Source organism: Leucoraja erinacea, chromosome 37 (genome assembly GCF_028641065.1).
Source record: "Leucoraja erinacea ecotype New England chromosome 37, Leri_hhj_1, whole genome shotgun sequence".
NCBI lineage: Eukaryota > Metazoa > Chordata > Chondrichthyes > Rajiformes > Rajidae > Leucoraja > Leucoraja erinaceus.
Window position 1 is genome coordinate 7,698,043 of NC_073413.1, and position 24,544 is coordinate 7,722,586.

A 24,544-nucleotide genomic window follows, 5' to 3' on the forward strand; every position below is an offset into this window, starting at 1 on the left:
TAATTCATCAGGATGCCCGGTCCCCAGTTACGTGATCTCAATAGTCGCAGCGGGTCGCAAAGCCCTGAGACACTGAGCCATCTGGTGGATTAGTGCGGGTGCCAAGGATTGCGAGGGGAAGGCAGGAGAATGGGTTTGAGAGGGAAAGATAGGTCAGCCAGGAGTAGACTTGATGGGCCAAATGGCCTAATTCTGCTTATAAAATTATGATAGGCATTGGGGGGGGGGTGAAAGATCATCCATGGAAAGTGGAATTGAGGTCAGCACTAATCCTACAGAATGGTGGGGCAGAGAGGCCAACCTCTGCTCCTAGTTGATACACTGGCACATATGTACTCACATTATAACCCTTCACCTCGACAAGATAGGGTGTGCAAGCCTGATCTTCCAACCCACCCCATTTGCGGACATTGAACTTTTTCCGCTGGAACCTTAATGCCACAATGCTGCAATGTATATTCTGAACTCTTTATTCTCCACCGATATTCAATGATGGGACGAGGCAGGAGAATGGGGTTTTGAGACGGGGGGAAATAGAGCAGCCATTATCGAAATGTGGAGCAGAACTGGATGGGCTAAATGGCTTAATCTTTGCTCCTGCATCGCCACAGGAGATCTATCGTCCCTGTGGCTATCAAACTGTACAACCCCTTCCCCTGCTGTCGTGGGGTAGACTGAGACTGACTCTCTCTTCCCCATCTTTGCACATCCCCTCTCCTGGACTTCCCACACGTCACTTTGATGCCATGTTTCATGTATCTTGTTGTGTGTTTATGGCAGTTGCCAAACCAATCCCCTCCTGGGATGAATAAAGTTCTAAGGTAGACAAAAGTGCTGGAGAAACTCAGCGGGTGCAGCAGCCTCTATGGAGCAAAGGAAATAGGCAACGTTTCGGGCCGAAACCCTTCTTCAGACTGGAATAAAGTTCTACTGTATCGTATGTCTTATGACCTGAGGGGAGGTCAGAAGAGGGAACCCATGCAGTCTTGTAGTTCCCCCGTATCTCAAGGACAGTTACAACTGGTACCTTCTCAAGCCTGGTGGTGGTCTGTGGGTAGACATCTTTGCCGGGCAAGTCCACGTTGCTCCTCAGCGAGACTCCTCTGTCAGTCTGCGGGGGGAGGGAGGGGGGGAATGGAAAATAAAACAAACTCTTGCAAAAGACCAAGAGCCAAAAAGCTGCTTTCACCTCGTCGCTTCTTGCAGCTCACGTGAAGAGCGTTCCGGGGAGCACCAACACCCCCTGCCTTCTCCAGAGAGGCTCGAGGCAACGGTACAACTGCAGCAGCGGCAGGCAGGCAGGCAGACGGGGGGCAAAACGGTGCTTGGGAAACTGCGCTGTTTTTGCCGGAGCGAGCAGTAGTAGAAATCCTCTGGTCAGGAGTTTGGGGATAAGACATGCGGGAGGAGAGAGGGTGGGAGGACTGGGAGGAGAGTGGGTGGGAGCATCAGGGAAGAGGGGGGGTTGGGAGGAGCAGGGAGGAGGGGGGTGGAGATGAGAGGGAGGAGGGGGGAGGTTGGGGAGGAGAGAAAGGAGATGGTGCGGGAGAACAGGGGGAGGAGGGTGGAACAAAGAGTTCCCCCCCTTACTCTCCCTCCCCCCACCACCAGCAGGTCCCGATCCATCACGACAGGACCAGCCCTCGCACTAGAGGCAACGTCAGCATCATCTCACAGCCCAGAGGCAAGGACAACAGATTGTTGAGGGCTTGGACACACTAGAGGCAGGAAACATGTTCCTGATGTTGGGGGAGTCCAGAACCAGGGGCCACACACAGTTTAATAATAAGGAGTAAGCCATTTAGAACGGAGACGAGGAAACACTTGTTCACACAGAGATTGGTGAGTCTGTGGAATTCTCTGCCTCACTGCCGGATGTCTGGATGCTTTCAAGAGAGAGCTAGATAGGGCTCTTAAAAATAGCGGAGTCATGGGGATATGGGGAGAAGGCAGGAACGGGGTACTGATTGGGGATGATCAGCCATGATCACATTGAATGGCGGTGCTGGCTCGAAGGGCCGAATGGCCTATTCCTGCACCTATTGTCTATTGTATAAAACCACCTCACCTTACTGTCCTTGTTGGCCACCTGTTGCCGGAGATCTTTGTGCAGCGAGTTGGAAGTGGGCCGATTCGGGAATCCTCGCTCGGTCTGTCACAGAACAAGGGTCCGAATTGACTGAAGATTATTGACTTAACCTTCTCCATCCACCCCCTCCAGGCTCGGCACCCTCTCATCCCCCACGGAACAGGGTTAATATCCACATTCAACGCATCAGTTTCCATTGGCATCTGCTTTGCCCAAGACCACGAGTGATTTTGGATGTAGCCCACTTCATCAACCCTCACCCCCCCACCCATGGCCGTCTGCGCTTCACAATGCCTCTGGAAAGCAGCCAACGTAGTCAAAGACTTGTCCCACCCCAATCATTCCCTTTTCTGTCAGGCAGAAGCTACAAATGCTTTAACATTCACATCACCAGATTCAGGAACATCTAAGATTGTTAAGGGGTTGGACACGCTAGGGGCAGGAAACATGTTCCTGATGTTTGGGGAGTCCAGAACCAGGGGCCACACACAGTTTAACAATAAGGAGTAAGCCATTTAGAACGGAGACGAGGAATCACTTCACAATGCCTCTGGAAAGCAGCCAAGGTCATAATCAAAGACTGTCCCACCCCAATCATTCCCTTTTCTGTCAGGCAGAAGCTACAAATGCTTTAACATTCACATCACCAGGTTCAGGAACAGTTTCTTCCCTTATCAGACTCTTGGAAAGACCTTTAACAAGCTCCAAAGGTCTTTCTTTGCAGTAAAGTCAACCAAGCCACCAAACTACCAATAAAACATGGAACAAACATAGAAAAATAGGTCCAGGAGTAGGATCTTGAACCATATCTCACTGAAGGTGGAAGCACAAGTAGAAAGGGTGGTGAAAAAGGCGTACAATACGTTTTCCTTCATTGCCAGGGTCATTGAGTATAAGAGTGAAGGGCCTGTCCCACTTGGCAAGTTTTTCGGCGACTGTTGGCATCGTTGACTGACGTATCAGGTCACCGAAAAAGTCGTGGCGCGACACTCCGTGACGGCGTATTGACACGTGATGTTTCCTCAAGTGTCGCAACATTTTTTTTGTCACCGCTGGATTTTGAAACGTTCAAAATCTTTTGGCGACCCCAATACGCCAGTCAATGACGCCGACATTCGCCAAAACAAATCGCCAAGTGGGACAGCCCTTCAGGAAGTCATGATGCACTTTGCAAGACGTTGGTTGGGTCGCATTTGCAGTATCGCATGTGGTTCTGGTCGCCCGATTGCAGAAAGGATGCTGAGGCTTTGGAGAGGGAGTTTTTATTTTTTAAATAGAGAGAGTACAGAGGAGATTTACTAGAATGTTGCCTGGGTTTCAACAACTAAGTTACAGAGATAGGTTGAATAAGTTAGGTCTTTATTCTCTGGAGCGCAGAAGGTTAAGGGGGGACTTGATAGAGGTCTTTAAAATGATGAGAGGGATAGACAGAGTTGATGTGGACAAGCTTTTCCCTTTGAGAATAGGGAAGATTCAAACAAGAGGACATGACTTCAGAATTAAGGGACAGAAGTTTAGGGGTAATATGAGGGGGAACTTCTTTACGCAGAGAGTGGTGGCGGTGTGGAATGAGCTCCCAGTGGAAGTGGTGGAGGCAGGTTCGTTGGTATCATTTAAAAATAAATTGGATAGGCATATGGATGAGAAGGGAATGGAGGGTTATGGTATGAGTGCAGGCAGGTGGGACTAAGGGGAACAAAATTTGTTCGGCATGGACTTGTAGGGCCGAGATGGCCTGTTTCCGTGCTGTAATTGTTATATGGTTATATGGTTAGAGGGTGCAGAGCAGAATGCTGCCCGGATTAGAGGGTTGCAGCTACAGGGAGAGGTTGGGTGGACTCATCAGCATCACCCACTGCCCAAGGTCACCCACTTACCTTCTCGTGCTTGTCGGCTGTCTGGGCGTAGACATCTTTGTTTGGCGTGGCGGAGTTGCCCCTGGTTGAGAATCCTCTCTCAGCCTGCGGGGGAGATTGAAACAAAGTCACCTCACAACCCGAGGTCGGGCCCATCGGTCACAACCTACATCCTCCTGTTTGCGAGACGCAGCCCACCGAGTCCACGGCAACCGACGAACGCACGCACACTAGAATCTCTCCTACACGCTCGCGACAATTTACAGAAGCCAATTAGCCGACAAACCTGCACGTCTTTGGAATGTGGGAGGAAATGGGAGCACCCGGAGAAAACCCACGTGGTCACAGGGAGAACGTGCCAACTCCTATTGGCATGATTTTTGGCACAGACGAAGGGATTGTCCTGTCCTGCACCGATCTATGGTCTACGTTCTAAACCACAGGTTCTTTGCTCAGTGTGCTGAAAGCTGGAACTCCTGATCTTTTTGCCTACCAGGGAAGTCTTGTGATATCCAACGCAAGAGCTTGACTCTTCTATTGAGTTGAGCTTGAGAGGCACCTAGATGAGAGACAACGATGGGTCTGAGTTAATGTCTGGCTCCGTACAGGCTTCGGCGTTGCAGAAGAAGCAATCCCTTCAGAGGGAAGACCAGCGACTGCAACGGGCCCGCGCCACCCACCTCCACAGTAGGGAAATCTAGATCCTAGTGCTGTGGTTCAATGTTCTTAAACAGACATAAACGCAAATGAAATCAGTGATCAAGCAGTGATCAATCAATCTTTATTTCATCAGGCGGGTGTGGTAGGACTCTTACAGTATACAGTTCTCATCCTCAGACAAAGGGGCAGTGATTTAACTACATATATATACTCCTATAATCAACGATTCAGCACTACCTTATCTACAGAGCCTCTTGCTTCTTAAGATTGACAGATCCTTAAGATTGACAGTTTCATAAGATTGACAGGTTCTTGTGACAGAGGAAGGTTTAGCCATAAATGGTTATATGAGAAGATTTTTTTTTTGCAGAACAAGCATTTTGTTTTTTTCTACTTATGACACACATTATAATCTTATGGAGCAAGGGTTAGTGCCAAGAGTCTGAACCTCCTCTAAATGTTTTATATTATAGAGGAGGCATTCATGAAGCTGTACTTGTTATGTATCTCGCTTGTTATTGGAAAAAGGTACATCAACATCTTGGTTAGCCTTGTAAGAGCTTCCTGCTGGCTTTGCAATTAATTAGGAGAAAATTAATAGCCTGTCTTTAATTTCAGCTGAATCCATTTTTTAAATATTTTAACTTCCACACTAGCCTTGGTCCAGATGATCGCATTTGTTTCATGCAGTCTCCCCAATGGTCCTGCCCCCCACCCCCATAGCAACTTATATAATAATCATACAATTTATTGGCATTGTAAATACATCCAACAAAATTCCAAGCGCACTGCCCGAGCAGAGCTCCAATGTAACAGGTAAATAATGACGACAATGGAAACAAGAAAAACGTCGTCAGAATGTGCAATATTTCACAGTGTAGTGTTGTGGTAGTACAAAATATTGGCTATGGGGCTGTGTGTTCAGTGCAGAGTTCAGAGTGGTGATGGCCTTGGGGTAGAAACTGTTTGTTAATCTTGTGGTGTGTGAGTTGATGGACCTGAGGGCAGAAGGGATGAGATGAGCACCTGTCTTGTGTTTCTAGACAGAGAAACAAGGACCCGCAGATGCCGGTTTACAGAGAAAGACGCAAAGCGCTGGAGTAACCCAGTGGGTCAGCCAGCGTCTCTGGAGAACAAGGATAGGTGACCTATAACCATATAACAATTACAGCACGGAAACAGGCCATCTCGGCCCTACAAGTCCGTGCCGAACAACTTTTTTCCCCTTAAAGTTTCCAGCGTTCCAGAGAAAACAATCCAAGTCTGTCCAAACTCTCCCTGTCGCTACTGCTGCCTAACCCACAAGGGCCCCATCACCTATCCATGTTCTCCAGGGATGCTGCCTGACAAGTTGAGATACTCCAGCGCTTGAGTTTGAATTTTAGTTGGATTTATTGTCACATGTACGGGGTACAGTGAAAAGCTTTTTTTGCCTGCTAACCAGTCTGCGGAAATACTGTATATGATTACAATCAAGCCATCCACGGTGTACAGTGGGCGAGTCCAGAACCAGAGGCCACACAGTCTTAGAATCAAGGGGAGGTCATTTAAGACTGAGGTGAGAAAAAAACCTTTTCACCCAGAGAGTTGTGAATTTATGGAATTCCCTGCCACAGAGGGCAGTGGAGGCCAAGTTACTGGATGGATTTAAGTGAGAGTTAGATAGAGCTCTAGGGGCTAGTGGAGTCGAGGGATATGGGGAGAAGGCAGGCACGGGTTATTGATAGGGGACGATCAGCCATGATCACAATGAATGGCAGTGCTGGCTCGAAGGGCCGAATGGCCTCCTCCTGCACCTATTTTCTATGTATGGATGCAGGATTAAGGGAAAAACGTTTAGTGCGAAATAAAGTCCAGTTATACAATTAACGATAGTCTGACTATCACGTGGTCAGCAATTCAGCGCCCAGGTTTGCTGCAGTACAACAATTACACTTCAATATATTTTAATTTAGTTTAGTTTAGTTTAGAAATACAACAGGCCCTTCGGCCCACCCAGTCCATGCCAACCAACGATACTCCTTCTATCCTACACACTAGGGGCAATGTGCAGAAGCCAATTAACCTGCAAACCTGCATGTCTTTGGAGTGTGGGAGGCAACTGGAGCACCTGGAGAAAACCCACGTGGTCACAGGCAGAACGTACAGGCAACATCCGTAGTCAGGATCGAACTCGGGTCTCCGGCGCTGTAAGGCAGCAACTCTGCACCACTGAGGCTGCGAAATAATAGGCGACCATTTTATAGGTACCATTTGGAAGGTATTTGGGTTCGATCCTGACCTCGGGTGCTGTCTGTGTGGAGTTTGCACGTTCTCCCTGCGACCACGTGGGTGCGCTCCGGTTTCCTCCGACATTTCCTAGTTTGCAGGTGAATTGGCATCTGTAAAATTGCCTCTAAGGGGAGAGGATGTAGAAGTGGGAGAACATAGAACTAGGGTGAGTGGGTAATCGATGGTCAGCATGCACGCGATGGGCCATGTTACATCTCCAAAGAATAAGAACAGGGAAGATCTTTCTCTGGCAATAATTCAGGAAACAAAATCATGATACTGACCCGATCACTTCTGGTTAGGTATCCCGTGTATGATTTCTGTTCTTCTAATGAGGAAATACCTGCATCAACCTGAAAGGCAGACAATTGGACATTTTAAATAATTAAACATCAGAAAATTAGAAATTAAAAGTACAAAATGCTGCAGATGTTAGGAAATCTGAAATGAAAACAAAAATGCTGAAAACACTCAGCAGGTCAGGCGGCATCTGTGGAGAAAACGGGTTAACCTTCCAGATTGCGTACAGTTTTGGTCTTCAAATCTGAGGAAGGACATTATTGCCATAGAGGGAGTGCAGAGAAGGTTCACCAGACTGATTCCTGGGATGTCAGGACTGTCTTATGAAGAAAGACTGGATAGACTCGGTTTATACTCGCTAGAATTTAGGAGATTGAGAGGGGATCTTATAGAAACTTACAAAATTCTTAAGGGGTTGGACAGGCTAGATGTAGGAAGATTGTTCCCGATGTTGGGCAAGTCCAGGACAAGGGTGTCACAGCTTAAGGATAAGGGGGAAATCCTTTAAAACCGAGATGAGAAGAACTTTTTTCACACAGAGAGTGGTGAATCTCTGGAACTCTCTGCCACAGAGGGTAGTTGAGGCCACAGTTCATTGGCTATATTTAAGAGGGAGTTAGATGTGGCCCTTGTGGCTAAGGGGATCAGGGGGTATGGAGAGATGGCAGGTACGGGATACTGAGTTGGATGATCAGCCATGATCATATTGAATGGCGGTGGAGGCTCGAAGGGCCGAATGACCCACTCCTGCACCTAATTTCTATGTTTCTATGTAACCCCTCGTTTGAACTGGGAAAATTAGTTTATGGTAGCAGAGAAGGTGGTGAAAGCAACTCTTAGTGTCAGAGTCCTACAGCACTGACACTGGCACTTCGGCCTAACCTGCCCACACTGGCCAACATATCCCATCTACACTAGTCCCACCTGCCTTTGTTTGGCCCATACCCCTTCTAAACCTGTCCTATCCATGTAGCTGTCTCAATGTTTTTTTAAGGGCCTGTCCCACTTGGCTGTCATTTGCGAGTCATGCAGATGGGGGCGAGAAGATTTTGTACATAACCAAAATCCTGGGGCGCCGCGCGCGACTGCCCATCACTGTCACCACGCGCCATGCACGCATCACGTGTGTGTCACAACGCGCGCGTCGTTTGTCGTGGCACGTAAATGATGTTGCGTAAATTACACGCAAATGACGGCCAAGTGGGACAGGCCCTTTAAACGTGGCAATACTACCTGAAGTTCTTGAGGTTGGACAGGTTAGAACCTGACTCACCTGTCCAACAGGTAAACACAGAGTAAAGGAATCAAGAACCAGAGGACATAGGTTTAAAGGTGGGTGAGGAAAGATTTAATAGGAACCCGAGGGACAACTTTTTCACACAGAGAGGATGGTGGTGGGGGAGTTTATACAAGGAGTTGCCAGAGGATAGACACAAAAAGCTGGAGTAACTCAACGGGACGGGCAGCATCTCTGGAGAGATGGAATGGGTGATGTTTCGGGTCGAGACCCTTCTTTAGATTGAGATTCAGGGGAGAGGATCAACCTTTGATTTAAACCAGCATCTGCAGTTCTTTCTTACACATAGAACTAGTACAAATGGGTGATGGATGGTCGGCAAGGACTCGATGGGCTGAAGGGCCTGTTTCAATGCCGAATCTCTTTTTAAAAAAAAATCTAAACAAAACAGATATAATTAATTGGGCTTGCGAGACATAACGTGAACAGCAGACTCTGTATAAATGGAAGACATCATTCCCCTGCACTGGGCGAAACATTTAAAACAAGATGGAGGGCGACTGTACTGACCCGATCACTCCTGGAGAAAGCCCGTACATATGCTGGGTGTGGAGTCCTCTCGGGGAAGCTAGTTTCCACCTGAATGAAAGACAGTCACAAATTAAAACTCTGAAGGTAGTCACAAAAAGCTGGTGTAACTCAGCAGGACAGGCAGCTTCTTTGGAGAGAAGTTGGGTGATGTTTCGTGTCGAGACCCTTCTTCTCTGCCACAGAAAGTAGTTGAGGCCACAGTTCATTGGCTATATTTAAGAGGGAGTTAGATGTGGCCCTTGTGGCTAAAGGGATCAGGGGGTATGGGGAGAAGGCAGGTACAAGATACTGAGTTGGATAATCAGCCATGACCATATTGAATGGCGGTGCAGGCTCGAAGGGCCGAATGGCCTACTCCTGCACCTATTTTCTATGTTTCAGACTCGTTACGGAAAAGGGAAACGAGATATATATATAAAAAGTGATAATGATAACTCTGGGCGTTTCAAACAAGGCAAACTTTAGTCTGTGAGTCCAGCCATGACATGGGGAACCTGAAAAAGAAGGCAGCCTGAACAAGGGTCTTGACCATTAGTACAGCACCTGTAAGATGGAGATCTGACCCGAAACGTCACTCATTGGTTTTTCTCCAGAGATGCTGCCTGTCCCACTGTGTTACTCCAGCATTTTGTGTCTATCTTCAGTTTAAACCAGGTCCTTCCAACACGTTGCACCAACACCTGGGTTCTCTCCTAGACACAAAATGCTGGAGTAACTCAGCGGGACTGGCAGCATCTCTGGAGAAAAATCAATGAATGACGTTTCGGGTCGGATATCCATCCTACAGGTGCTGTATTAATGGTCTGTCAAGGAGGGCCTGTACATCGGGCCGTCCATAGCGGTGACTACGGAGGGTTCATGGCCCCAACCACGGGTGAACTAAGACGGAGGACTGGCTGGACTTTGTTGCCTTCCACCACAGTGAAGAACGCTGCGGTGGATGTTTGTGTTAAATTCTATTGTGTATTGTGTGTGTTCTTTTTAAGTGTATCGCTGCTGGCAAATTCATTTCACTGCACCTTCTGGTGCAAGTGACGAATAAAATTGACTTTGACTTTGTTCCAAACCCCATCCTGTTAACGCGGGACCTTTGCAAACTCTCCCTGCGACTTCCCAGGGATTCCGTGCATTCACGGAGTGACCAGCGGCGGCTCTCCTGTCCCCACCCGACTCAATACGAACCTGGTCTCGTTTGGCAGTAGATCGCTGGTATCCCGAGTGGGCGCTCTGCTCCGGCGTGGAGAATCGGTTGTCCATCTGAAGAAATAAGCAATCGTTTTTTTGTTCATTCCAAAGAGCAGCGTGCAGCAAAAACCCACGCTAACTAATCAGGGGTAGGCACAAAAATGCTGGAGTAACTCAGCGGGGTGAAGCAGCAGCCCTGGAGAGAAGGAATGAGAGGCATAGATAGAGTGGATGTGGAAAGGATGTTTCCACTGGTGGGAGAGTCTAGGGCCAGAATTAAAGGGCACTCTTTTAGAAAGGAGGTGAGGAGGAACTTCTGTGGAACCCATTGCCACAGAGGGCTGTGGAGGACAAGTCATTGGATATTATTAAGGCAGAGATAGACAAATTATGGATTTGAACGGGTGTCCAGAGTCAGGTGAAGGTAGACAAAACTGCTGGAGAAACTCAGTGGGTGAGGCAGCATCTATGGAGCGAAGGAATAGGTGACGTTGGGTTAGACTCCTGGGTTCAGACTCCTGGGTTAGTATAGGCGAGTTGAGTCAAGTTGTGTTTAGAGATGGAAACAGGCCCTTCGCACCATCTAGTCCATGCCGACCATCGATCACCCGCACACCAGTTCAGCGTTGTCCCGCACTCAACACACTGGTGTTAATTAACCTACAAGCCTGCACGTCTTTGAGATATTGGAGAAAACTGGTCCACCCATTGCGGTCAGAGGGAGAACGTGCAGACTCCACACAGACAGCACCCGAGGTCAGGATTGAACCTGGGTCTCTGGCGCTGTGAGGCAGCAGCTCCACCAGCTGCACCACCCTGGGGATTATAAGGTGGGAGTTATAAGAACAGTTTTATCTCATGTGGTTTGAAAGCGTCTGTGTATCCATTGTATAAACACCAACCTTGGCGGCAGACTGCAGATACCCAGAATAAGAACTCGAGTCTTCTTTAGAAAACTTTCTATCTGCCTGAAAAAATGAAACAAAGGCACGTTTACACAGGGGGGGCAGGACAGAGCTTGCAATATTGCAGAGTGTCTGATCAAACTGAGGCCAGATGGTATAAAACAATTGGTGATCAACCTGTGACAAGCAGGTCAGGAAACCCACACCGTCACAGAGGGAACTGATGATCCTTTTATTATTAAACTATTTTTTACACAGATTTTACACGGAGTCCTGGAGACTCAGGGCTAAAATTTTCAAGTCAAGTCAAGTTTATTTGTCACATACGCATACGAGATGTGTAGCGAAATGAAAAGTGGCGATGCTCGCGGACTTTGTGCAAAAAGACTACAAAACTGAATGGAATTACATATTTGTGGGAGAAAAAAAAAAGAAGAAGAAACAGCAATTTTAAAAAGACACCACACAACTGTAAATTGGTCCCAGTACAGTTAGTCCCTGGTGAGATAGGAGTTTACGGTCCTAATGGCCTCGGGGAACAAACTCCTTCTCATCCTCTTTGTTTTCACAGCATGGCAACGGAGGCGTTTGCCTGACCGTAGCAGCTGGCAATCCCTGTACAGGTCCACCATCGGTTTCTGGAAAATCTGGTGCCTAGGGCAGGTGAACTTTTTTCACACAGAGAGTGGTGAATCTCTGGAACTCTCTGCCACAGAGGGTAGTTGAGGCCAGTTCATTGGCTATATTTAAGAGGGAGTTAGATGTGGCCCTTGTGGCCAAGGGGATCAGGGGGTATGGAGAGAAGGCAGGTACGGGATACTGAGTTGGATGATCAACCATGATCATATTGAATGGCGAATGGTGCAGGCTCGAAGGGCCGAATGGCCTACTCCTGCACCTAATTTCTATGTTTCTATGTTTCTATGTGAGGCGGCTGATCTGGATCTCATCGGGATTTCCATGGACGATCGGCATGTTGAATTTGCCCCCCACGGCTGGGGTTCTGGACTTGTACTCATTCTCACCAGGCACACAGTGAACAATTTCCTCTATCATCATTACTTTTTCGCATATCTTGCCCCCCACCCCCACGGGACTGTCTCCCTCGGATGGTCGCATCGCACACACACATCTGCACTTTAGTCTGTTTTGACTAATTTTACTGTTGTAATGTTCTTTGTACAAACCATGTTCTCGGGGTATCTAAACCTAAATTTTAGTAGTTACTTAAGTGATGATATCGGATCAAAGCTGCAAACCTAAATATCGTTGCACTTATAATATAATAATAATAATATAATAATCTTATTTATATAGCACATTTTTAGTCAACTTGCATTGACCCCAAAGTCATGGGGTCACTTATGATCAATGACAATAAAATATATTATTATTATTATTATTATTATTATTTTCTCTAAAGCCCCTGTCCCACTTTCACGACCTAGTTCACGACCTATGCCGAGTTTGCCCTTGACTCATACTCGCTGCATGGTCGTCACGAGGTCGTAGGTACTCGTGGCATCAAGTAGGTTGGGGCGTTTTTTCTAGCCTGATGAAAAATGTCCACGAGTCAAAACGGTCGTGATTGAGGTCGTGAAAGTGGGACGGGGGCTTCAATCTCTCCACATCACCGCCTATATCTCTCGTTCCCCTTTCCACTGACTCTCGGTCTGAAGAAGGGTCTCGACCCGAAACGTCACCCATTCCTTCTCTCCAGAGATGCTGCCTGTCCCGCTGAGTTACTCCAGCGTTTTTGCGTCTATCTGGGCTTTGGAACGCTGGAGAGGCTGGAGCCGGCAGATATGTTCCCTTAGCCGACTTCCATGGCCGACTTTGTGCCCCTATCTTGCCCCCCTCCCCCCCCAAAAGGCCGCAACCTCTGTTGGTCCGGCAAAACGGATAACACAGCAAGGCTCTGGAACCAAGGGTGGTGGACCAGTACTACACCTGCTACTGTATCTCCTTATTATCAAGTCCATTGGACAACCTTCTTGGACAACGTCCCTGGCCAGGACTTGCCCCGAAAGCAGTGGACAACCCTCAACCGCTTGAGGACAGGCGTCGGACGCTATGGAGTAGCGATGAAGAGGCGGGGCCTCGTGGACAGCGCCTCCTGCGAGTGTGGGGACCCAACACAGACAGTGGAGCACATTGTCACCAGTTGCCCCAAACACCGGCCACTGAATGGTGAACGAGGTCTGATTGACCTGGATCATGACATGTTGGCCTGGCTCGCCTCAACGGAGCTGCAGGTCTAAAAGACACAAGACAGAAGAAGAAGAAGAAGAAGAAGACGACTACCATCTTGTGTTTCTCAGCAGAAAACAAACCTTGTTAGTGTCTGAAGCAACACGAGAACATTTAGTGCAGATTTTCACTTCATCTTTGTGCGAGTAGGTCTTTGTATCCACCTGAAGAGAAAACAAAACAAGGTACGGTTTTAAACAACAGCGGGAGGTTTGGGGAGAATATTCCATGTATTGGATCCACTGGTTCAACATTCTGGAGAACAATAGACTGTAAATAGACCACGTGTGTAGGAAGGTTTAAGAAGGAACTGCAGATGCTGGAGAATCGAAGGTTACACAAAAAAGCTGGAGAAACTCAGCGGGTGCAGCAGCATCTATGGAGCGAAGGAAATATTTCCTTCGCTCCATAGATGCTGCTGCACCCGCTGAGTTTCTCCAGCCCTTGTAGGAAGGTTGGTGGTTTACAGATGCTGGTTTACACTGAAGATGGACATAAAATGCTGGAGTAACTCAGCGGGACAGGCAGCATCTCTGGAGGGAAGGGATGGGTGAAGTTCAGGGTCGCCAACCCTCTTCAGAAGGGTCTCGGCCCGAAACGTCACCCATTCCTTCTCTCCAGAGTTGCTGCCTGTCCCGCTGAGTTACACCGGCATTTTGTATTTACCTTCGATCTAAACTGTGAAGGAAATTTGTTTGAATTTTAAATGAAAAGTATCATGCCTTTCACAGCCTTGAATTTCTTTATTGTCGGTGAAATAGTCGTGTCGGAAGAGGCACCAAGACTCACAGCAGCCAATTTCCAGAACAAGGGGTCACAGTTTAAGGATAAGGGGGAAATCTTTTAGGACCGAGATGAGAAAATCATTTTTCACACAGAGAGTGGTGAATCTGTGGAATTCTCTGCCATAGAAGGTAGTTGAGGCCACAGTTCATTTGCTATATTTAAGAGGGAGTTAGATGTGGCCCTTGTGGCTAAAGGGATCAGGGGGTATGGAGAGAAGGCAGGGATGGGATACTGAGTTGGATGATCAGCCATGATCATATTGAATGGCGGTGCAGGCTCGAAGGGCCGAATGGCCTACTCCTGCACCTATTTTCTATGTTTCTATGCACACAGCATGTTCATCCTAACGACAGCTACAGATGTATAGAACATAGAACAGTACAGCACAGGAACAGGCCCTTAAGCCCACAATGTCTGTACTGAACAAGATGCCTAATGAGTAAGAAAGAACTGCAGATGCTGGATGAAATCGAAGGTAGACACAAATTGCTGGAGTAACTCAGCGGGTGAGGCAGCATCTATGGAGGGAAGGACTGAGCGGAGGTGTTTAGCGAAACGATCGGCAAGCCTGCACTTGGTCTCGCCGATGTAGGGAAGTCGTCACCTGGAACAGCGGATACAGTCGATGAGGTTGGAGGAGCCTCCCTATAAACTGCAGGGGCAATTGTCAGTTCCCAAGTAGCTCATTGGAGGAGGAGGATGGCAGCAAGAGAAGGGCCGGTCCCACGGGCACGGGCATGCGACTCCATGCGGCAAGCGCGACCTAAAGGGCCGATCCCACCAGCATGCGCCTGCAGGCGGCAAGCGCGACCTAACCAGAAGCGGGGGCCGCGCGGAGGTCGAGTGAGTGACATGAAGTGCGAGCAAAGTCCACGGGAAGTTTGCGCGTGACGTACGGCCTCAATGCGGCTGCGGGCCGGCGGGCCGTTGCCGCGCGGGATTTTTGAACACGGTCAGTTTTTCGGAGCCCCGCGCGATGTCGGGACCACAACTCCATACGGCTCCGGCGATCGAAGTGGGACCGGCCCCGCGAGGCCGTACGGCTCAAGCGACCACGTTAGGTTGCGCTAGCCGCATGGAGTCGCATGCTCGTGGGACAGGCCCTAGAGGCTCAAGTTAAGGGTGGCGCAGCTGAGAGAGCTGCTGCCTCACAGCACTAGGTTCGATCCTGATCTCCGATCCTGTCTGTGTGGATGTTTGCACGTTCTCTCTGTGACTACGCGGGCGGACTCGGTGGCCCCGAGTTCTTCATGTGACAACCTGATCAGTACAGAGTACGGTCGCAAGAATCACAAGTATTAATTACCTTATCGTGTTGCTGAGTTAGCAATCGATGTTTGTCTTTGCTGGTCATCGAAAATGAGGAGACCTGTTTCGTGAGGCCTCGGTCAGGCTGCAAGTAAAACGTGAATCCTTCAAATTTTTGCAATCAATTGCATCAAAGCCATGTTATGTTAAGCCATCCCATCCTTTTTCAATTGCCTCCTGCGCACACAGTGCCCGATTCTTAGTTTGGTTTGGTTTAGTTTAGAGATACAGCGTGGAAACAGGCCCTTCGGCCCATCGAGTCCACGCCGCCCATCAATCCCCCGTTCACACCCGCTCTGTATGATCACTATTCTGCATCCACTCCCGACACACTGGGCCGCTTTAACAGAAGACAATTAACCTGGAATGGGAGGGGGGGAAACCGGAGCAAGCCCATGTGGTCACGGGGAGAGCATGCAAACTCCGCACAGAGAGCAATCGAGGTCAGGATGGAACCCGCTGTCTGTGGCGCTGTGAGGAGATGAGCTCGTCGTCCTGACGCTAGACCACACCCGGAGGACACCTCCGCCACGCATTGAACTAACTTACCCTGTCGTACTTAGCACTGGCGGGAGGATCTCGCATTTTGCTCTTCAAGAGGCTGGAGAAAGACTGTTGAGGGATTTCTCGTTCCGTCTAGGAGGGAACATCAACAGGCCATAAGTCATAGGGGCAGAATTAGGCCATTCAGCCCATCGAGTCTGCTCCGCCATTCAATCACGGCTAATCTACCTCTCCCTCCTAACCCCATTCTCCTGCCTTCTCCCCACAGCCCCTGACACCCGTACTAATCAACAATCTATCCATCTCTGCCTTAAAAATATCCATTGATTGACTTGGCCTCCTCACCCTTCTGTGGCAAAGAATTGCACGGATTCACCACCCTCTATCTGAAGAAATTCCTCCTCATCTCCTTCCAAAACGGACATCCTTTAATTCCGAGGCTAATGAACCTCTAGTCCTAGACTAGTAGCTCTCCCACTAGTAGAAACATCCTCTCCACATCCACTCTATCCGGGCCTTTCACTATTCGGTAAGTTTCAATAAAATGCATTCATCAATGAGGTGTCTGTCTTTCATTCTTATTCCCTAAAACCCATCCCACCACTAATCCAACAAACTGGAGGAACGGTGCCTGGTTTTCATCATAATAATACTTTATTAGCCAAGTGTGTTTTGCAATATATGAGGAATTTGATTTGCCATACAGTCATACCAACAAACAGAACACACCAAACACATTTTAACATAAACATCCACCACAGTGACTCCTCCACATTCCGCACTGTGATATACAGATGTACAGAGAAGGTTCACCAGACTGATTCCTGGGATGTCAGGACTTTCATATGAAGAAAGACTGGATAGACTCGGCTTGTAACTCGCTAGAATTTAGAAGATTGAGGTGGGATCTTATAGAAACTTACAAAATTCTTAAGGGGTTGGACAGGCTAGATGCAGTACGATTGTTCCCGATGTTGGGGAAGTCCAGAACCAGGGGTCACACACAGTTTAAGGATAAGGGGGAAATCTTTTAGGACCGAGATGAGGAAAACTTTTTTCACACAGAGAGTGGTGAATCTGTGGAATTCTCTGCCGCAGAAGGTAGTTGAGTTCATTGGCTATATTTAAGAGGGAGTTAGATGTGGCTAAAGGGATCAGGGGGTATGGAGAGAAGGCAGGGATGGGATACTGAGTTGGATGATCAGCCATGATCATATTGAATGGCGAATGGTGCAGGCTCGAAGGGCCGAATGCTCCTGCACCTATTGTCTATGTTTCTATGTGATGGAAGGCAAAAAATAGTTCAATCTCATCCCGTCTTGGCCCCCCCCCGCGGTCAGTACGGGCTGAAGCGCCAACTGTGACTAACCTCCTTCTGCTGGTATTTCCTGGGGTAGACCTTACTCGTTCTCGATTCTTCGTCTAGCCGATGAGAGGTGGTCGCTTCTCTTCCCGTCCCACCCGCGGTGCCGGGGGCAAACTCGCGGTACGTCTCGTTGACCGGCCTGTTGCGAGACAAGTCGACGAGACCTCACTCAGTGAACACTAACTACCAAAGAGGGTGTTTGATTGGGGGGGGGGGGTTCCCTTACTGTTTGCTTTAGATCGCATGGACTCAAACAACAGTGAGGGAGAGACCGCTCGGCCCATCATATCTCCCCTGCCAGTTCCACCTCCTATTCCTTCGCGGAGTCAGAGTGCAGAAACGGCCACTGAGTCCCCCCCCCCCCCCCCCCCCCCCCCCCCCCCCCCCCCCCCCCCCCCCATCAAACGCCAATTTTACTTCTCCCCGCCTCGTCCCCAAAATATTCCCACCAATGACCCAGATACTCTGAAATACTAAACGTGTTGTCACAAACAAAAACGGAGAGTGGTTGTTCAGATAACCTGCCATTTCCATATTTTTACATCCAATGCTGGAGTAACTCAGCGGGACAGGCAGCATCTCTGGAGAGAAGGAATGGGTGAAGTTTCGGGTCGAGACTCTTCTTCAGACTGAGAGTCAGGGGAGGGGGAAACCCGACTCCCCTCACTCACAGTCTGAAGAAGAGTCTCGACCTAAAACCTCACCCATTCCTTCTCTCCATAGATGCTGCCTGTCCCGCTGGGTTACTCCAGCTTTTTGTGTCGATCTTCGGTGTAAAGCAGCATCCGCAGTCCCTTCCTACACATGTTTACATCCAACGTTACCCATCTCTTACTCTTTTAATATAACCACAACATATTTTTGGGAATGTGGAATTCTCTGCCTCAGAGGGCGGTGGAGGCCGGTTCTCTGGATGCTTTCAAGAGTGAGCTAGATAGGTTTCTTAAAGATAGCGGAGTCAGGGGATATGGGGAGAAGGCAGGAACGGGGTCCTGATTGGGGATGATCAGCCATGATCACATTGAATGGCGGTGCTGGCTTGAAGGGCTGAATGGCCTACTCCTGCACCTATTGTCTATTCCACAGAAATGCAGGTTTGTAAGTTTATTGGCTCTGTAAAATGCCTCTAGTGCGTAGGATGTGAAAATGGGATAACATAGAAACATAGCAAATAGGTGCAGGGGTAGAGGCCATTCGGCCCTTCGAGCCTGCACCGCCATTCAATATGATCATGGCTGATCATCCAACTCAGTAATATGGAACTAGAGTGCCGGGGATCAACTAGGTGGACCAAAGGTCCTGTTTCCACGCTGTATCTCAAAACTAAATGAAAATATTCTTATACTATCTTTCTAAAAAGAAAAGGCATTCAAAAATATCCTTAAGATGATGTGCCTGCAACATTAACCCACACATGCCCCCTGGTGGTTGCCCAATATGTTGCGATTAGTATTTCAGATTTCCAGCATCCACAGTATTTCATTTTTTCTTCCCAATGGGAATAATCCTCCCAGATTATAGCACGGAGGCTGCAAACTTTGTAGGGTGGGAATATTCTGGAACTCGAAACAAGGAATTGCAGATGTGAGTTGACACAAAAGGACACAAGGTGCTGGAGTGACTCAGCGGGTGAGGCAGCATCTCTCTGGAGAAGGTGGATGGTGACGTTTCGGGTCGGGACCCTCTGGGGAAGATTCTGGTCCTGACCCGAAACATTACATATCCATGTTCTTCAGAGAAGCTGCCTGGCCCACTGAATTACTCCAAGACACGCCTTTTCACAGTTCTTTCACACAATGTCTTTCCTCAGATTAGGAGACCAAAACTGTACGCAATACTCCAGGTGTGGTCTCACCAAGACCCTGCAGTTGTACAGGGTCTTGGTGAGACCACACCTGGAGTATTGCATACAGTTTTGGTCTCCTAATCTGAGGAAAGACATTCTTGCCATAGAGGGAGTACAGAGAATGTTTCACCAGACTGATTCCTGGGATGTCAATAAATGGACTTTCATATGAAGAAAGAAGAAAGACTGGATAGACTCGGCTTGTACTCGCTAGAATTTAGAAGATTGAGGGGGGATCTTATAGGAACTTACAAAATTCTTCAGGGGTTGGACAGGCTAGATGCAGGAAGATTGTTCCCGATGTTGGGGAAGTCCAGAACAAGGGGTCATAGTTTAAGGATAAGGGGGAAATCTTTTAGGACCGAGACGAGGAAAACTTTTTTCACACAGAGAGTGGTGAATCTGTGGAATTCTCTGCCGCAGAAGGTAGTTGAGGCCACAGTTCATTGGCTATATTTAAGAGGGAGTTAGATGTGGCCCTTGTGGCTAAAGGGATCAGGGGGTATGGAGAGAAGGCAGGGATGGGATACTGAGTTGGATGATCAGCCATGATCATATTGAATGGCGGTGCAGGCTCGAAGGGCCGAATGGCCTCTACTCCTGCACCTATTTTCTATGTTTCTATGCCTGCCATACCTTGTTTCGCATTTCCTGCCACTGCTTCAGGCTTTGCTCCACAGATGCTGTTTGCAAAGAGTTCCCTCTGCTCATTGGAGCTCCAATCCACCTTCCGACCAAGTAGGACAAGCCCCCTGCACTATCAGACCTTTGTTTATGTGGACGCAGCCCAGACCGTCACACAAAACAACCTCCCTTCCATCGACACCATCTACACCCCACGCTGCCTTGGCAAGGCCGGCAGCAGCATCAAGGACCAGTCTCACCCCCGGTCACTCCCTCTTCTCCCCTCTCCCATCAGGCACGAGGTACAGAAGTGTGAAATGGCATTCCTCCAGATTCAGAGACAGCTTCTTCCCAGCTGTTATCAGGCAACTGAACCATCCCACTACGAACTAGAGCTACTGAGCTACTATTTACCTCATTGGAGACCCGCAAACCATCTTGAATTGGACTTTTTATCTTGCACTAAACGTTATTCCCTTTATCAGGCATCAGCACACTGTGGATGGCTCGATTGTGATCTTGTCTGACACACACTATGGACAATTTACAATTATACCAAGCCAATTAGCCTTTGTCTTTGGAGTGTGGGAGGAAACCAGAAATCCCGGAGAAAACCCACGCGGACACGGGTAGAACGTACAAACTCTGTGCTGACAGCACCCGTAGTCAGGATCGAACACAGGTTTCCGGCGCTATAGGCAGCAACACTACCACTGTGCCATCGAATCGCCCATCTACACATTGGAATCATGTATAGTCTTTCCGCTGACTGGTTAGCACGCAACAAAAGCTTTTCACTGTACCTCAGTACACGTGACAATAAACTAAACTGAGCATGAAATCAATGAGTATCTCAGTGAGCAGCAGGAGTGAAAAAAATTAATGCCAGTGCCAAGAAAGGTCATAGGTTAATCACATTCCTCAACTCCCATGCATAGTTAGGGAAGTCCAGGACAAGGGGTCACAGCTTAAGGATAAAGGGGAAATCCTTTAAAACCGAGATGAGAAGAACTTTTTTCACGCAGAGAGTGGTGAATCTCTGGAACTCTCTGCCACAGAGGGTAGTTGAGGCCAGTTCATTGGCTATATTTAAGAGGGAGTTAGATGTGGCCCTTGTGGCCAAGGGGATCAGGGGGTATGGAGAGAAGGCAGGTACGGGATACTGAGTTGGATGATCAGCCATGATCATATTGAATGGCGGTGCAGGCTCGAAGGGCCGAATGGCCTACTCCTGCACCTAATTTCTATGTTTCTATGTTTCTATAGTTTCAGGGATTATCCAATTCGACCTTTCTAGTCATGAGCGTTTAATATCCTTGGGGAAACTATGGCACTTCATCCCTGGTCCTGAGAGAGTTTAGTTTAGTTTAGAGATACAGCACCGAAACAGGCCATTCAGTCCACCGAGTCTGCACCGACCAACCATCCCAGCACATTAATACTATCCTACACGCTGGGCTGCAAGGCCAGTTCCCTTGCTGTATTTGACTCCACCATCACTTGCAAATGTTTGCTGCCCTCCCGTCATGGTGGCATCAACTCATAAGAGATAGGAGCAGAATTAGGCCATTCGGCCCATCAACTCTACTCTGTCATTCAATCATGGCTGATATATTTTCCTCCTAGCCTCATTCTGCTGCCTTCTCCCCACAACTCCTGACACCTGTACGAATCAAGAATTTTGCTTGGGTAGTTTGCACCCCAGCAGTATGAACATTGACTTCTCTAACTTCAGATAGTCGTTGCTTTCTCTCGCCTTCCCTTTCCTAGTTCTCCCACGAGTCTTACTGCCTCTCTCCGTCTACGTTCTATCTTTGTCCCACGCCCTCCCCCGACATCAGTCTGAAGAAGGGTCTCGACCCGAAACGTCGCCAATTCCTTCTCTCCATAGATGCTGCCTCACCCACTGAGATACTCCAGCATTTTGTGTCTATCTATCTCTGCCTTAAAAATATCCACTGAATTGGCCTCCACAGCCGTCTGTGGCAATTAATTCCACAGATTCTCCACCCTCTGACTAAAGAAATTCCTCCTCATCTCCTTCCTAAAGGAACGTCCTTTAATTCTTATGGCCCTGTCCCACTGTACGAGTTCATTCCAAGAGCTCTCTCTCCCGAGTTTGCCCTGATTCCAACTCGGAGATTTACGGTAATGGCCGCTCGTCGGTACTCGGGGCTCTCGTGGACGTTTTTCAACATGTTGAAAAATCTTCACCAGTCTTCCCGAGCTTACCTGCCGTTAGCGAGTCTTCCCGAGCTTACCTGCCGTTAGCGAGTCTTCCCGAGTACCTGCCGTTAGCGTTACGAGCCGCTAAGAGACGTCCCCGAGCTCCGACGTACCCGCTACGTTCATTCTCCGTGCTTACCACGAGTTTGATTTTTTTGAAACTCGGGAGAGCTCTTGGAATGAACTCATACCGTGTGGGACAGGGCCATTAGGCTATGACGTCTGGTCCTAGACTCTCCCACAATTGGAATTACATCCTCTCCACATCCACTCTATCCAAGCCTTTCACCATTCGATATATTCCACAGGTTACAAGATAAAATAAAAACCTGTTTTCAAATATAAATACAGAAGAGAAATTCCTGCTTGTCGGACACACCACCACAAGACGTTCTGCTCCAGCTACTCAGGGTCATGGTGACCCCGTTCAGTCCACACCGATCCCAGCACATCTAATCTCCTTGCAATTAAACATAGAAACATAGAAAATAGGTGCAGGAGTAGGCCATTCGGCCCTTCGAGCCTGCACCACCATTCAATATGATCATGGCTGATCATCCAACTCAGTATCCTGTACCTGCCTTCTCTCCATATCCCCTGATACCTTTAGCCACAAGGGCCACCCACATCTAACTCCCTCTTAAATATATCAAATGAACTGTGGCCTCAACTACTTTCTGTGGCAGAGAATTCCACAGATTCACCACTCTCTGTGTGAAAAAAAAAATTCTCATCTCGGTCCTAAAAGACTTGCCCCTTATCCTTAAACTGTGACCCCTTGACCTGGACTTCCCCATCATCGGGAACAATCTTCCTGCATCTAGCCTGTCCAACCCCTTAAGGATTTTGTAAGTTTCTAGTTGATCCCCCCTCAATCTTCTAAATTCTAGCGAGTACAAGCCGAGTCTATCCAGTCTTTCTTCATATGAAAGTCCTGACATCCCAGGAATCAGTCTGGTGAACCTTCTCTGCACTCCCTCTATGGCAAGAAACACACTTATAACCACACACAGTTCCAGCCTATGCTACTTAGCCAGCTGCTTGCTTGGGTGGGAATAAATCCCGCTTAGTTGTGGGAGATGGAGAGGGACGGATCAGGGATAGTTCGGAAAAACTTCTCCCCTCTCCCATCAGGCAAAAGGTCCACTAGACGTATATAAACGCACACCTCCAGATTCAGGGACAACTTCTTCCCAGCTGCCATCAGGCAACTGAACCATCCCATCACAACCAGAGAGCGGTGCTGAACTACCATCTACCACATTGGTGATCCTCGGACTATCCTTGATCGGACTTTGCTGGCTTTACCTTGCACCACACAGTATTCCCTTATCACTGTAAATGTTTAAGAAAGAACTGCAGATGCTGGAAAAATCGAGGGTAGACAAAAACGCTGGAGAAACTCAGTGGGTGAAGCAGCGTCTATGGAGCGAAGGAATGGGTGACGTTATACACTGTAAATGGCTCGATTGTAATCACGTATTGTCTTTCTGCTGGCTGGTTAGCCCGCAACAAAAGCTTTTCACCGCACCTCGGTACACGTGGCAATAAACTAAACTGAAACTGAACTGCTTAGATAGACATAGTAAGCTGGAGTAACTCAGCGGGACAGGCAGCATCCCTGGAGAGAAGGAATAGAAACATAGAAATTAGGTGCAGGAGTAGGCCATTCGGCCCTTCGAGCCTGCACCGCCATTCAATATGATCATGGCTGATCATCCAACTCAGTATCCCGTACCTGCCTTCTCTCCATACCCCCTGATCCCCTTAGCCACAAGGGCCACATCTAACTCCCTCTTAAATATAGCCAATGAACTGGCCTCAACTACCCTCTGTGGCAGAGAATTCCACAGATTCACCACTCTCTGTGTGAAAAAAGTTCTTCTCATCTCGGTTTTAAAGGATTTCCCCCTTATCCTTAAGCTGTGACCCCTTGTCCTGGACTTCCCTAACATCGGGAACAATCTTCCTGCATCTAGCCTGTCCAACCCCTTAAGAACTTTGTAAGTTTCTATAAGATCCCCTCTCAATCTCCTAAATTCTAGAGAGTATAAACCAAGTCTATCCAGTCTTTCTTCATAAGACAGTCCTGACATCCCAGGAATCAGTCTGGTGAACTGTCTCTGCACTCCCTCTATGGCAATAATGTCCTTCCTCAGATTTGGGTGACGTTTCCGGTCGAGACCCTTCTTCAGTCTTGACCCAATCCTCCTCTCCAGAGATGCTGCCTGTCCCGCTGAGTTACTCCAGCTTTTTGTGTCTATCTTCAGTTTACACCAGTATCTGCAGTTCCTTCCTACACTGAACTTCTTAGGTTACTTATGTTTATAGAATATTTAGATTTATAAACAGAGTATAAGTACAAGATGGATGCATCTGTCAGAACGGCTAGGAATATTACGACCAATTTTGACCCAGACACTGGAGAGAAAGAGTGCAGAGGAGATTTGCCAGAATGGTAGCTGGACAAGATAGAGGGAATAGAGAATCTTATATTTTTCTCTACTGAAGGAATTCTGGTTGAGTTAATCAAAATTGTG

General features: G+C 48.1%; 1 protein-coding gene across 2 annotated transcripts in view; it reads right to left on the reverse strand.

Moving 5' to 3' along the window:
• triobpb (TRIO and F-actin binding protein b) overlaps window positions 1-24,544 on the reverse strand; it is an 88,330-nt gene that overhangs the window by 62,337 nt on the left and 1,449 nt on the right. The window contains exons 2-13 of one of the 2 annotated variants that reach the window (XM_055663236.1): window positions 17,312-17,447; window positions 15,988-16,074; window positions 15,437-15,523; window positions 13,428-13,508; window positions 11,092-11,157; window positions 10,187-10,261; window positions 8,984-9,052; window positions 7,161-7,229; window positions 4,439-4,504; window positions 3,967-4,050; window positions 2,069-2,152; window positions 1,028-1,111 (exon numbers count right to left, since the gene is read on the reverse strand). In XM_055663236.1, coding sequence (XP_055519211.1) covers window positions 1,028-1,111; window positions 2,069-2,152; window positions 3,967-4,050; window positions 4,439-4,504; window positions 7,161-7,229; window positions 8,984-9,052; window positions 10,187-10,261; window positions 11,092-11,157; window positions 13,428-13,508; window positions 15,437-15,523; window positions 15,988-16,023 — 801 coding nt within the window. In that variant the 5' untranslated portion in view covers window positions 16,024-16,074; window positions 17,312-17,447. Of the gene's footprint in view, window positions 1-1,027; window positions 1,112-2,068; window positions 2,153-3,966; window positions 4,051-4,438; window positions 4,505-7,160; window positions 7,230-8,983; window positions 9,053-10,186; window positions 10,262-11,091; window positions 11,496-13,427; window positions 13,509-15,436; window positions 15,524-15,987; window positions 16,075-17,311; window positions 17,448-24,544 lie in introns of those variants that run through there. The other variant, XM_055663237.1, reaches the window with a different exon arrangement.